This window comes from Bubalus kerabau, chromosome 13 (genome assembly GCF_029407905.1).
Source record: "Bubalus kerabau isolate K-KA32 ecotype Philippines breed swamp buffalo chromosome 13, PCC_UOA_SB_1v2, whole genome shotgun sequence".
Taxonomy (NCBI): domain Eukaryota; kingdom Metazoa; phylum Chordata; class Mammalia; order Artiodactyla; family Bovidae; genus Bubalus; species Bubalus kerabau.
This window is the reverse complement of record NC_073636.1, coordinates 43,609,330-43,624,480: the sequence shown is the minus strand read 5'-3', so window position 1 is coordinate 43,624,480 and position 15,151 is coordinate 43,609,330. Positions and strand designations below refer to the sequence as shown.

The window sequence follows — 15,151 nt, the reverse complement described above, 5'->3', positions numbered from 1 at the left end:
ATCTGTAGATTGAAGATTATTTGTCTTTTATATAAACACACATACACAATTGCATAGGATTCATAAAGAAAATGCACCAAAGTTAAGTATTAGTAAGTGGTTTAATCATAGCTCATTTTTATTTCCTATCCTTTCCCTTCTGTTTTCCAATTTTTCTGCAATTTGTGTGTTTTTTCAAATATCAGAAAGAAAGAGTATTCTTACTTTGAAGTCTTTATTGTTTCATAAACTGTTTTTCTTTTTTTAAGGAAAGGCAAGCTTTCAAATATTCAGACACTTCATTTAAGCATCTCCACCAAGTACAAAAATCCTCTTCCCTAGAAGCAAGAAATTCTTGAAGATCCAGAAGGAGGACTAAGAGTCAATATTCTTCAGAAAATGGAAACTCAGGGTGACCAACACCCCTGAAAGAGAAGGAAGAGGATTAATTTATTAAATCTGTCATATTGTCAGAGAAAGCATTACTCTATGGAGGCAGTCAGGATGGGCTAAAACTCTAAATCTACAAACACATCCCTCCTTCTCCCCACCCTCCCTGACAAGCACACGCAGGTGTCTGCTCCATATACACACAGCAGCTGCACGTCCAGTCCCAATATTCACATGTAATATTCACTCCACAGTGATACGTAGTTTGACTCAAGTTATAATTTCCAAGAGGGCACAAGACCTGGGTCTAACTATGGAGATCATTTCAGACACAAGTGGAACTTCTGTCCCTAGATGAGGGGAAGGGTCGCAGTGAACAAATTAGCTCCTCTTTTCCACAAATCCATTACTAAGCTGATATTGAGCACCCCCCAAAACAGAGTGTCCCCATTAAGGAACTTCTCATCTATTGGAGAGATACCTTGTGCACCTGAATAATTATAGAGCACAGAGTGGGATTATTATTTTCTTAATTTATACTGTACTGTATTTAAACACTGGTTATTCAACAAGTAGTATTACTGCTGTTTTCCTTTTTTTCCATGTTTCTTCTTTTCTTTCTGAAAATGTCATTTTCCGTTCACTTCATTAAAAAGTGAATTCTGAATGATTCCAAGTGCCAGGAGCTGTGCTGTTGACCCAAGCCCACAAAGATGTGTAAGTCTAGGCATTCACAGCCTAATGAAAGAGAATATACATTTATACTTAAAAGTCTTTAAGTATAGAAATGCAACTATCCACCTTTTTTTCAATTATCATGTCTTTTATCAGAACATAATAGTGGCTCAGCTGGTTAAGAATATGCCTGCAATGTGGGAGACCTGGACCCATCCCTGGGTTGGGAAGATCCCCTGGAGAAGGGAAAGGCTACCCACTCCAGTATTCTGGCCTGGAAAATTCCATAGATTGTATAGTCCATGGGGTCCCAAAGAGTCGAACATGACTGAGTGACTTCCACACTTATCAGAATCATGATATAGCTTTACAAACAATAGGGAGAGCTTTGGGATCTTTCATTTGAAGCATAATCTTTGTTAACCAATAATTTGTATTCCCTTCTCGCTAAACTTCCTTCCAAATTTCTCTTCTGTCTCTTCAGTCCCAATATTCTCCTGTAGTAATTAAGCAGCCGGAATCATGTTAGTGACTAGGTCAAAGTCAAGGAGGTGGGGGCTCCCCAGGGGATGGACTTCTAAAGTGTGCTTAGTTGCTCAGTCAAGTCTGACTGTTTATGAGGCCATGGACTGTAACCCACCAGGTTCCTCTGTCCATGGGATTTTTCAGGCAAGAATACTGGAGTGGGCTGCCATGCCCTCCTCCAGGGGATCTTTTCACACAGGAATTGAACCCAGGTCTCCTGCACTGCAGGTGGATTCTTTACCATCTGAGCCACCAAGGACTTCTGATGGACAAAAGCTAAACTGGGGTGAGTCTTTACTCAAGAAACCAGAGACCCAGATGATCCTATCTGGGTGTGTCCTGCTAAAGACACAGAGTCACTCACTGGAGGGTCAGTTAAGCTCATGATCTACTGGTAATTCAACTTTGTGAGATAACAAGGATGAGGACATGGGAGTCATAATAGGGAAAAATGATCAACAAAGAGATTAATTTGAAAGAAATGGATGGTATCTTGGAAAAGAAATGCCCATTAATCATAATATCCACCAGACACTTAGGGGCAGGCCCATGTGACTTCACAGCACTGTTGCACATTGACCTTCATGAGACCCTCCTCAATAAAAATGTCAACAATACATTTTATAATTGTGTTCACAGGATTTACATGAATGCCGGCTTCCCAGGTGGCTCAGTGGTAAAGGATACACTTGCCAGGCAGGAGACATGGGTTCGATCCCTTGATCCCCAAGGTTCCCTAGAGAAGGAAATGGCAACCCACTCCAGTATTCCTTCCTGGGGAATCCCATGGATTGAGGAGCCTGTTGGGGTTCATTCCACAAGGCCCCAAGATTTGGGCATGAATAAGCAACTAAACAGAACAAAAGAAGAAAGTAATCTTTGATGCATTCCTTAATACATCAGTCAGTTCAGTTCAGTTCATTTCAGTCACTCAGTCATGTCCGACTCTTTGGGACCCCATGAATCACAGCACACCAGGCCTCCCTGTCCATCACCAATGCCTGGAGTTTACTCAAACTCATGTCCATCGAGTCAGTGATGCCATCCAGCCATCTCATCCTCTGTCATCCCCATCTCCTCCTGCCCCCAATCCCTCCCAGCATCAGGGTCTTTTCCAATGAGTCAACTCTTCACATAATACATAGTTATTATTAATATAATCATTTTCCCCTGATGTAAAAAGAAATAAAGATTAAACATGTTCACAGGTCGCTGAAACAATAGTTGGCTGCAGCACCATGTCCTTTGTGTTCCCTGGGTGCTCGGCACTGAGAGGAGGTGACCAGGCACAGGGAATAGGGGCAAAGGTGGTGAATTCACCACGATGCCAACTCTGGGGATTTTACTGATGAGTTGTCCTGGGCCCATCACTGCTGTTGGTCAAAGATGGAACCCTGGAGGAAATCTCTGGTATGAGGTCTGCAGAAAGTCCCCGGTTACTCCTAGGCAGGAAATCAGCACTGTCTTTCTAGAATTATCCTTTTGAAAAGCTTAGTTCCCCTGCTGACCCGCCTGCTAGAGAAAACAGTGTCTGGGTGAAACATCTGTGAGTCACTTACGGGTGAAAATCACAATATCTTATATTTCTGTTGAGGCCATCGATTGCTTTCATGTCTTCTGGAGTCAGTTCAAACCCAAACACCTGGAAGGAAGGGACAATCACTTTACCCCTCCCTCAAGGAGCCAGTCTCCCCCTGGGGACTGGAGGATTTTCCAGCTGGATGGAGTCAAGAAGAAGGGGCAGGGAAGCCGTGTCTGTCCTCAGCTTTCAGGAGAACCAGCATGGGAACCTCTGCTGAGTTCTCACCTCTCCTTCCCACACCTTCTCCTTCTCTGTCCACCTCACAAACATTACAGCGCATCAGTCCCTTATCTTTCTAAGTGAATCACTTGAGACAGAAAACAAACTAAAATCATTCTTTTCCAATCACACTGCCTTCAGTACTCCTAACTCGATAACTGCAATTGAGCATTAGACTGATTAACTCTTCCCAACATGCTGTAAGGGTGACAGCGATCAGCTAAAGTAATGCAGGGAGGAGGCTCCCCCTTTAAAGCCTGTTCAGGAATCTAATATCAAGCTTACTCATTATCTATGAATAAATCTAACAAAAACTTTATGTAAATGTCTTAGTGGAGAAAGTTATGAAAAGTGTTTTAACATTAAAGAACACCTAAGTAATTAAAAATTCACATCATAATCATGAAATGAAAAACTCAATTTTGTAAAGAAATTCGTTTTCTCCAACGTGATCTAGTTTTTCAATGCAACATGACCCAAAGACTTGAGCATGTATTCTTTCCTGGAAGTTGGTAAAGTGATACTAAATTTTAAATAAAAGAACAGCTAATCAAAAGCAGCCAAGACAGCTTTAAAAAATAAAAAATTACCATTATGAAAAGCAAGACTTATTTTCCACTTTAATAACATGGTGCAGAAAACTGAATAGTTAAATAGAAAAGAGATCAAGTTATGGACACTTGATATATGACTGAGTTGACAATGAAAATCTGTGAGGAAATATGAAACCTTAGATTTACATTTAAATAAACATGTGTGCATCCATTTTCATATTATCTTAGATAAGCAGTTCCAGCTAGATTACAGAACCAAATTTAAATGGAAACACAGAAACAATTTATGAGGGGACAATTTCCATTTCCCTCATTTGGCCTGACCTGTAACCTGCATTGGACAGTGATATTTCCCAGAAGAAGAGATGACCCATATCCGAGCCCAGACAGGAAGAGGACTATTTCGCTAATAACTGACTGGGGATCATAGCACTGTGCTGAGAAGAAGACCAGATTAGTTGTCCCAGTCTAGTCAAATATTCATAAAAACTATACAGAGAAGGGTGGAGGCTCCTCTGACAAGAGCCTCGTCCACCTGCTAAAGCAGAACTGCCCAGTTGCTCCACATTGAACTGCAAAAGCACAGGAAAACCCAGCCCAGAGGATGACAGCTTAGCTGAGTGCAGGTTGATTGTCAAACCACAGAATCCAAGAGACGCATAAATCATCTCTGCATTAAATCCTGAAACTGGGGAGTTTCCATACAATTATGGCTAAAGGTACAATAATGATCTTCTACACAGAAAACAAAGTATAGACAACCTAGCAAAAATGGACAAAGTCTTGAAGAGGACTTCACAAAGACAGAAACGCAAGATTAAATGTATGAAGATGAAATCTTATTAGTATTCAGGGAAAGGCAAAATAAAAATACAATGGTTTGGAAGTTAACGATCACTGCCATAAATTTTCTGTCCTCATATTCACATGTTGATGCTGTTAAAAATGAACCCTTTGAGAGGTGATTATGTCATGATGGTGGAGCCCTCATGAATGAGATTTAAACAACATAATATTTACATAAGAGAACTGGGGGAGTTCTTTGCCCCCTCCACCATGTTAAGATACAAGGAGTAACCTGTGACTTGGAGGAGCAGCCTCATCTGACCACACAGCCACTCTGATCTCAGATCTCCAGCTTGAACTGTGAGAAACAAATTCCAGTTTTTTTCTCAGCCACTTAACCTATGGTGTTTTATTAGAGCAGTTCCAACAGTATGAAAAAAATCACATAATGCAATTGCATAATTGAGAATGAAGAAAATGAGATGTCATTTGCACAAAGTGACAGAATACATTGCAAATGTAATGCTCAAGCTAAGATCTCCATTTTCTGTCCAACCGTAACCCTCTCCAGCCATAATGCCTCTCCTTTTGCCACAGCAGGAAGAGAAAACTACCAGGCATTCACACACAGGGAAAGATCAGGTAACTCGTTTTGGCCCAAAGATAGTCTGAGAGCTGGACAAAGAATGACCCTCGTGAAGGATATTCCCTAGGAGCCCCCTGCCCACAGCCCCACTCATCATCACCTGCATGTTCTCTTTGATCCACTCCTTGTTGTTACCCTTGGCCAGAACCACAACCCCACGTTGTATCTGGTAGCGAAGGGCAACCAGAGCTGCTGTTTTCCTGTGCTTCTGGGCAATGGCAGAGAGAACTGGGTCCTCCAAGAGAACGGGGTGGTTTGGGTTCACCCTGGAAGGAAATTCAGAAATGCTGAGGAGCTGAGACTAAATACTCAGTTTCTGAATATTTTCCCAAACAGAACAAGAGGTTCACTCTAGACCAGTGCTTCCCAAAGTATAGTTCATTGACCAGCATCATCACTATCAACTAAGATCTTGTAAGAAATACAAATTCCATGGCAGAGCTGAAAACAAACTGAATCAGAATCTCAACTGTGTCACTTCCTATTCTGTTTACAAAGCTGTTCAGGTGATTCAGAGGCATTATTGAGTTGAGACCAGGACTGCCAAACTCATGGATTTTTTTCCTTTAATTTTCAGGGGTGTTTTTTCTTATATAATCAAGGGCATGAATAGAGAAGCAGAAGGAAAGACCAAGACTTGTTTGTAAATTTCACTTTTTCTAAGGTATTGATAAAAATTGAGAGGTCTCAAAATAAGAGACATTTATTTCATCATTATTCTACTACAGATGCTTACAAAAATGGTTCCAATTGAATTTTTTTTCTATCATGATAGAAACCTAGGAGTTAAATACTATTATCTCAACTTTAGACATAAGGTAAGTGAACCTTGGAACACCTATTTTTAAAAATGTGCGCATTAGTTAATAAGTAAATCATGACATAAGCTTGTGTCTCTGGTCTCAACCAGGAGATTATAGATAGATTTTAATGTAGACATTTGTTATTCATGAGTCGACAAGCTAATATAATCTAGAAAAATTGGCTGGGTGATGGGAAGATAAAAGAGAAGAATTCATTCCATTACTCCTCTCTCTCCCCTCTGCCTATGAGAGTTATCTGAGTATTGTATGATTTAAACTATCTCATCAAAAATTGAATTTTACATAAACTCCCTGTTGCTTTCATTAGAGTTCAATACCATCCTTTTACTCTTTGGGATCCCAGAGCACTATAGGCAACAAGAACAATATCATGTGATTTGCAGAAATCCAACAGTTTCCTCTGGTTGAGATAAGGGTGACATTCCACCTGTAGAAAACCAATAGAGAAGAGTATCACGTATTATGGAAATGTAATATTAAATGACAAAGAAAGGCAAAAAGTTTAAAAAATGATAAAGGAAAAACTATAACATTAAATGTAAATTGGAAATATTAATATCAACAGAGACATAGAGAAAAGTTGTTTATACACTTAATTTATGATGGACATAGATGGGAGACGAGAAGGCAATGGCAACCCACTCCAGTACTCTTGCCTGGAAAATCCCATGGATGGAGGAGCCTGGTAGGCTGCAGTCCATGGGGTCTCGAAGAGTCAGGCACGACTGAGCGACTTCACTTTCACTTTTCACTTTCATGCATTGGAGAAGGAAATGGCAACCCACTCCAGTATTCTTGCCTGGAGAATCCCAGGGACAGAGGAGCCTGGTAGGCTGCCGTCTATGGGGTCGCACAGAGTCGGACACGACTGAAGCGACTTAGCAGCAGCAGCAGATGGGAGAACCAGTCTGAGATTGACTAACCAAAAGATGAGCTCTACATTTGAGTAGATATTCAAGAGTAAAATTCATAGAGTGTTAGCATCTCAATGAGCCTTTAACTTCACCCTCTAACCTGAGTGATTTTCATCATCTCCAACACAGTTTTCTCAACTGTGCTCCCTGTTAAAGACTTATAAACACTGTGACACCAAGACTAAGGATTCAGCCATCAGAACCCCACACAAACCCTTAACACCCATCTCAGCTGATTTGCCTCTTTATCAATTTATTTCCCATTCCACATTTTCATGGTTTTCCTTCCTGTACAAAGTTCACTCCAGGGCACTTTCACCCTGTGACTTGGCCATCCTTTCATCTCAGGGAAATACGTCCTTCCTCAACTTCTGCGTTCTACCGGGAAGATCTCTGCACTTTTCCGCCCAGATTTACAGACAGAGATACCATTTTGGATTTTATACACACCATGCAGACAGGAACTCAGCTGTTTAGAATCTCCTGTCCACAATGGTCAGATGAACAGGAGGGGAGGACAGACAGACATCAGGCTCCAGGGTAAGAAGGAGGTTGTGAAGAGCAGGTGGGAGAGGAGCCAAGCTGCTCACCTGGTTGCAGACGGGTTTGTACTTGAGCCCCGGCTTGTTCAGGATCTTCTCCAGCTGCTTGTGGTTGAAGTTGGACACCCCGATGGATTTGGCCAGCCCTGCGTCCTTGCACTTCTCCAGGGCCTGGGAGGGAGGGGTGGTGAACAATTACATGGAATGATAGAGCAAGAATAAATGCTGAAAAACATCAGTAATCACCATCATCCATCAAGAATTAGCATTGATTATCAAGAAGGAAAGAGGGGAAGAAGACATGATATACAAAGAAATATTGTTTGCTCCTTGAACCCTGCAGAAGACATAGCATATGGAAGGAAAGAGATGCCTGTCTGCACTGTCCCATATTCTCCTCCTCCATTCCTCTCCGTAAACATTACAGCAATGGCTTCCTCCCCACAAACCCAGCATCCCAGCCCTTAGATTCATGAACTGCTGAGCCTGATGGTCCACGGCGCATTCTCACAGGTGGAAAAAATGAAGGAAGTTCCCACTCTCCTGGCTCCTCCCCAGTCTCTCTACTCCTCATACTCACCTCCCATGTGAGACGGAAATCCACTGAGTCAGCTATCAGTTTTCCATTTTCATCTTTTGGATATAATTCCTCCCCTGGCTAGAATAGAAGCAGTCATTTTAGAGATGTCACAAAATAATTTCTCCACATTTAGCAAGGCTGCCTGGCACCAGGGATTAAACCTCCAAGAGGTAAGTTTAAAACTTTCCAGATACTAGATAATATTTGCAAAGTGATTTGTGTATATAGCCAATGTCTTTAGGAGGGAGACTTTTCTAATCTCTTATATTTAATACATGTTGTAATAAGTACAATTTTTCTAGGTCCTAAAAGGGACTTCCTGTGACTTCTGTGAATTTTGTCTGTTCTTGTACTTGCCTGTTTCCAAATGCCTCTATGAGATGGGAATGGCAGTAAGTTACATGACTTTATTTCCAGAATAAAATTTGCTATCTTGACCTGGTCTAGATAATCAGACTCTCTTTTCCCTCTGAGCATCAGGTGCCCTAGGACAGGCACATGAACCAGCAGGGATCTCATTAGGTTGATATGGAATGTGGAAGACCCAGACATGTTCTCATATGTTCATGACCATCAGTCTTGAGCTGCCCCAAGGTCAAATTTCCCACCAATGGAAAATGTTCAGTAAAAATAAAGTAAACCATGAGTAGTGCCTATATATATATATATATATATATATATATATATATATATATGGTAGTGTCCTTATATATAGGAAAAGGAGACACATCTGTAGAGTACTGCAACCATCATTTCTGTCTGTGGCTGGAACTTGCCATCTATGTAGACCACTAAGCTATTTTGCATTGGATGGTTTGAGCTGATTTCTGTGATTGAAATAAAGTGTTCTAAGTAAACCTTTATTAATGGATAAGTGCAGTCTACAAACCTCATCTGAAGACTAGGGAGAGTGCAGGAAAGTTATCCCAAGTCCCTGTATAGGTACAAGGTTCAGACACACTCAGAAGGAGCACCACCAAATATGCTCAACTTAAAAGGGTGAAAGACAAGAGAAACTCATTATGTTCAATGTAAGGCAGTGTCGTGCTCACCACGGCTGCACCAAACTCTTGGTTCATGAAATCCCAAGACACTCAGGAGTCATAACAAGGACTGTGTGCAGAACTCACCTAGTTCTATTTCCTCAAGTTTTTCTGGCAGAGAGTCTCAGATTATTAACTCCTTTCTCTGGAAGGTATGTAAGGGATTCAAAGAAACTCAGTAAAAATATGATCACAAATGATTATGTGGAGGATTCTACTCTAGTGTAATCATCCCTTCAACCTACTAAGAAAAATCTTAATTTAGCCATCCATGCAAGTTGATGCACATTCTAACACAAGATGTAACACTGATGTGATCACACAAATTTCTAACCTTCAGAGCCAGCGGATAATGCATAATATAGAGATCGACATAGTCCAGTTGAAGACTTTTCAGTGACTTTTCCAAGGCTGGTTGGACCAACTCTGGTCGAAAGGATGTGCACCAAAGCTGCAGAGGTTAAAGAATAAAAGTTGTATTAAGAATACTTTAGGTAACTTATTTGGCCTTACTGCAAGGCTTGTCTGATATTACTTCCCCAACCAAGGATCAAATCAGGGCACATGGCAATAAAGTGCCAAGTCTTAAGCATTGAACCACCAGGAAACTCTAATACTTTAGGAATTTACCAATAAGCATAGTTCACCAAGCAACTCTTCACAAAAGGATTCTATTATATAATTGTCACCTAGGCACAATCACTTGCACACATGTGCACATACACAACACACACAGTACCTTTGAAGTGCAGAATATGTCTTCTCTCTTCACAGTGCCATCTGCAATCTTGCTTTGAATGGCCTGGCCTATCTGCTCTTCATTTTGGTAAGCATGAGCACAGTCAATATGGCGGAACCCAACCTCTATAGCAAATGGGGTGAATTCCAGAGCATCCCTCTTAGCAACCTACATAAGCAACAAAGGGAGAAGCTGAATATCCACATGATTAAGAGATTGCTAGGCACAAGCTTTCATCTTCCCAACATCAACTTTTCTTTGTGCCTTTGGTTAGTTCTGTGTGTGTGGTGATGAATGCTTGACTATTTCCCTGAACATTCCTGGTCAGTGATTTAGTGGGCACCCAGGAACCATTCATCCTGAGGTGATCATGGTTGATTATGGGCATCAGAGACCTCAAGACCACCTGCAGGTTCATTGATTTGCTGGTAGAAACCAAAGGACTCAGGATAACGTTGCAGTCAGGATAGGGTTTATACTGTGAAATCTTTGAAGATAATTCAACAAAGGTGTAAGGTGCCTGGTAAAAGCATCAAGAAACAAGGTAATTGCTTCTAAGACCTCTGTCTACCAGTGAGGCCACAAGGAATACACCACATAAAAACTGTATGCAATCAAGGTGCACAAAGAGATGTTCTCATATAAGTCGCTGTTTTTGTTCAGTCACTCAGTCCTGTTCAATTCTTTCTGACCCCATGGACTGCAGCACTCCAGGTTTCCCTGTATTTCATTATCTCTTGCAGTTTGCTCAAACTCATGTCCATTGTATCAATGATGCCACCCAACTATCTCGCCCTCTGTCCCCTCCTTCTCCTCGTGCCTTCAGTCTTTTACCAGAATCAGGGTCTTTTCCAATGAGTTGGCTCTTCGTATTGTGTGGCCAAAGTATTGGAGCTTCAGTTTCAGCATCAGTCCTTCCAAGGAATACTCAGGGTTGATTTCCTTTAGGACTGACTGGTTTGATCTCCTTGCTGTCCAAGGCATTCTCAAGAGTCTTCTCAAACACCACAGTTCAAAAGCATCAATTCTTCCCGGCATAGCCTTTTATGGTCCAATTCTCACAATCCATACATAACGAATGGAAAAACCATGGCTTTGACTATGTGGACCTTTGTCCACAAGCCAATGTCTCTGCTTAAGATGATGTCTAGGTTTCTTGTAGCTTTTCTTCTGAGGAGCAATTGTCTTTTAATTTCCTGGCTACACGATCCAAAAGTCTACAAATAATAAATGCTGGAAAGGGCGTGGAGAAAAGGGAACCCTCTTACACTGTTGGTGGGAATGCAAACTAGTACAGCCACTATGGAGAACAGTGTGGAGATTCCTTAAAAAACTGGAAATAGAACTGCCTTATGACCCAGCAATCCCACTGCTGGGCATACACACTGAGGAAACCAGAAGGGAAAGAGACACGTGCACCCCAATGTTCTTTGCAGCACTGTTTATAATAGCCAGGACATGGAAGCAACCTAGATGTCCATCAGCAGATGAATGGATAAGAAAGCTGTGGTACATATACACAATGGAGTATTACTCAGCCATTAAAAAGAATACATTTGAATCAGTTCTAATGAGGTGGATGAAACTGGAGCCTATTATACAGAGTGAAGTAAGCCATAAAGAAAAACACCAATACAGTATACTAATGCATATATATGGAATTTAGAAAGATGGTAACAATAACCCTGTGTACGAGACAGCAAAAGAGACACTGATGTATAGAACAGTCTTGTGGACTCTGTGGAAGAGGGAGAGGGTGGGAAGATTTGGAAGAATGGCATTGAAACTTGTAAAATATCATGTATGAAACGAGTTGCCAGTCCAGGTTTGATGCACGATACTGGATGCTTGGGGCTGGTGCAGTGGGATGACCCAGAGGGATGGTATGGGGAGGGAGGAGGGAGGAGGGTTCAGGATGGGGAACGCATGTATACCTGTGGTGGATTCATTTTGATATTTGGCAAAACTAATACAATTATGTAAAGTTTAAAAATAAAATAAAAATTAAAAAAATTTTTTTATTCAAAATAAATAAATAAATAATTTCCTGGCTACAGTCACCATCCACAATGATTTGGAGTCCAAGAAAATAAAGTCTGCCACTGTTTCCATTTCTCCCCCATTTATTTGCCATGAAGCGATGGGACTGGATGACATTATCTTAAGTTTTTGAATGTTTAATTTTAAGTCAGCTTTTCACTCCCTCTTTCACCTTCATCAAGAGATTCTCTAGCTCCTCTTCCTTTCTGCCATTAGGGTGGTGTCATCTCCATTCTGAGGTTATTGATCTTTCTCCCGGCTTGAGCTTCATTCAAGCTTGAACTTCATTCAAGCTTGAACTTCAACCAGTCCACCATTTCCCATGATTATTCTTATCAATGTAAGTATCCACTCTTAATGAATTACCAAAATCAACCTAGGTAATAGTTCCATCACCTCACACACCTAACTGTTTTGGGTGTTTGTAATATTGTCACCCTGCTTATTTAACTTCTATGCAGAGTACATCATGAGAAATGCTGGGCTGGAAGAAGCACAAGCTGGAATCAAGATTGTTGGGAGAAATATCAATAACCTCAAATATGCAGATGACACCACCCTTATGGCAGAAAGTGAAGAGGAACTAAAAAGCCTCTTGATGAAAGTGAAAGAGGAGAGTGAAAAAGTTGGCTTAAAGCTCAACATTCAGAAAACAAAGACCATGGCATCTGGTCCCATCACTTCATGGGAAATAGATGGGGAAACAGTGTCAGACTTTATTTTTGGGGGCTCCAAAATCACTGCAGATGGTGATTGCAGCCATGAAATTAAAAGATGCTTACTCCTTGGAAGGAAAGTTATGACCAACCTAGATAGTATATTCAAAAGCAGAGACATTACTTTGCCAACAAAGGTCTGTCTAGTCAAGGCTATGGTTTTTCCAGTGGTCATGTATGGATGTGAGAGTTGGACTGTGAAGAAAGTTGAGAGCCGAAAAATTGATGCTTTTGAACTGTGGTGTTGGAGAAGACTCCTGAGAGTCCCTTGTACTGCAAGGAGATCCAACCAGTCCACTCTAAAGGAGATCGGTCCTGGCGTTCTTTGGAAGGAATGATGCTAAAGCTGAAACTCCATCCAGTACTTTGGCCACCTCATGAAGAGTTGACTCATTGGAAAAGACTCTGATGCTGGGAGGGATTGGGGGCAGGAGGAGAAGGGGATGACAGAGGATGAGATGGCTGGATGGCATCACCAACTCGATGGATGTGAGTTTGAGGTAACTCCAGGAGTTTGTGATGGACAGGGAGGCCTGGCGTGCTGCGATTCATGGAGTTGCAAAGAGTCGGACACGACTGAGCAACTGAACTGAACTGAAGAAGACATAAGATCTAGTCTACAAAATTAAAGATTTATCCCATTATTTTTAACTATATTCACAGTGCTTTACATCAGGTCTCCATGATTATTCATCTTATAATTGATGGTCTGTACCCTTGACCAACAACTTACCATTTTTCCCAGGCTTGACACCAGCTTCTGGTCACCACACCTCTATTCTCTGCTTCTATGAGTTCTACTTTGTAAGATTCTAGCTACAAGGAGATTATACAATATTTGTCTTTCTATTTCTGGCTTGTTTCACTTGCCTTAATGTTCTCACCATCCATCTGTGCAGTTGCAAATGGCAGGATTAATGTCATTTTAATGCTGAATAATATTTCATTTATTTTTGTATAATTCAGAATCTTTCCCATTTCAAAGTGTTAAAGTGTTAGTCATTCAGTCATGTCCAACTCTTTGTGACCACATGGACTGTCGTCCATCAGGCTCCTCCACGGGATTCTCCACGAGAATACTCGGTGGGTTGCCATTTCCTTTTCCAGGGGATCTTCCCAACCCAGGGATCGAACTCAGATCCCCCGCGTTGCAGGCAGATTCTTTAACATTTGAACTACCTGGGGAAGCCCAGGAAAATATTACAAAACCTGGCCTGTAAGGTAGTAACTTTTACCCTCAAATGACAGTATATTTTCTCTGAGAATAAATTTCCAAGCAGAAACAAAAATATGAGGCAAAACACAGCTGGAGTGTTTCTTGCCTGCCATCTAGCAGGCACTCCACAGTATCAAAGCAATTCATTCCCATTATTTTTCATTCAACTCATCTACAGGACCTCCCACCTCAAATATATCTCTGTGTCATGGCTTTTTGAAAGGAGGAAAGAGTTATGGAATTAATTAAATATACAGATAAACCTCACCATTGCAATCACCTTCAAAGCAAAGCAGCTGACAGTATTCTTGACAGCTGAGTCTCACCTCTTCTGCCAATCTGGGAAAGAGATAGAAACTGGAAGGAAACCCAGAGTAATCTGCAGGTGAGCACAGCTTCAGACCATGATGCAGAGTGAAAGCTGAATGCTTTCTCCTCTTTCAGAGGAAATTGTTCTAGCCAGGTTGGTGGAACCACGTGACCCACCCAGAGTCACACAGGAGCTCAGTGCTTGACAACCCAAGTCCCTTCTGCTCATGTCATATCCACTACTATTTATATCTCAACCCACAACCAGTACTGTTACCTCTTGAGGTGCATAGGTTCCAAATCCCAGGACAGGAATGAAGTGGCCATCATTAAGCTTCACCTTCTGGCCTTTGGGATCCATTGTCTGTTGCTCCTCTGAGTAAGCAGACTGGGATTTTTTTCTTCTCCCTTCAAATGTTATAAATAACAAGAACATAACACCCCAGCTGCACTGTCCAGTGTTAGCAGAGACATTGTAGGAGAAGCATGATTAAACTAGTACCCATGGAGTCAGAGATGATTGAACACAGTTAACTTGTTTGATTCTTTTTATCAACATAACCTCATGTATTATATAATGATGAGATTGGGTGAGCAATTATCGACTATTTGTTAGACTAGAAACTTCCAACAAAAATCTTTTTTAATTTTCTATTATGAAGCCCAATCTCAATCAAACATTAATTGAAAAAACTACCTTACAGTACAAACACACACACATACACAAATCACACAATCCAAAAGTGTTTAATAGCATTTTTCCAAAATGTTACCCCTTAATAAAGAATCAAAACTTCAAGTGAAAATAAACTTCCCCTTTTACATTTCCCTCAGAAAAATTATTATGCTTTACAGACCTGACTGGTGAAACC

The 15,151-nt window shown here is 41.1% G+C and overlaps 1 protein-coding gene across 1 annotated transcript; it reads right to left on the bottom strand.

The window, feature by feature from the left end:
* Positions 1-258: 258 nt before the first annotated feature.
* Positions 259-14,640, bottom strand: LOC129624948 (prostaglandin F synthase 1-like). The gene is made up of 9 exons (XM_055543141.1): positions 14,557-14,640; positions 9,999-10,166; positions 9,594-9,710; positions 8,217-8,294; positions 7,685-7,807; positions 6,498-6,607; positions 5,457-5,622; positions 3,129-3,211; positions 259-404 (listed from the first exon to the last, which is right to left on the bottom strand). The coding sequence occupies exons 1-9, from the start codon at positions 14,638-14,640 to the stop codon at positions 362-364; spliced, it is 972 nt and encodes a 323-aa protein (XP_055399116.1). The 3' UTR covers positions 259-361.
* Between the last annotated feature and the right edge of the window lie 511 nt (positions 14,641-15,151).

Coding starts and splice junctions, on each gene's coding strand:
- LOC129624948 (XM_055543141.1), bottom strand. CDS start 14,640: ATGGATCCCAAAGGCCAGAAGGTGAAGCTTAATGATGGCCACTTCATT. Junction 9,711..9,998: donor ACATATTCTGCACTTCAAAG/GTACTGTGTGTG, acceptor TAACCTCTGCAG/CTTTGGTGCACATCCTTTCG. Junction 6,608..7,684: donor ACAAACCCGTCTGCAACCAG/GTGAGCAGCTTG, acceptor GGTTTTCTACAG/GTGGAATGTCACCCTTATCT.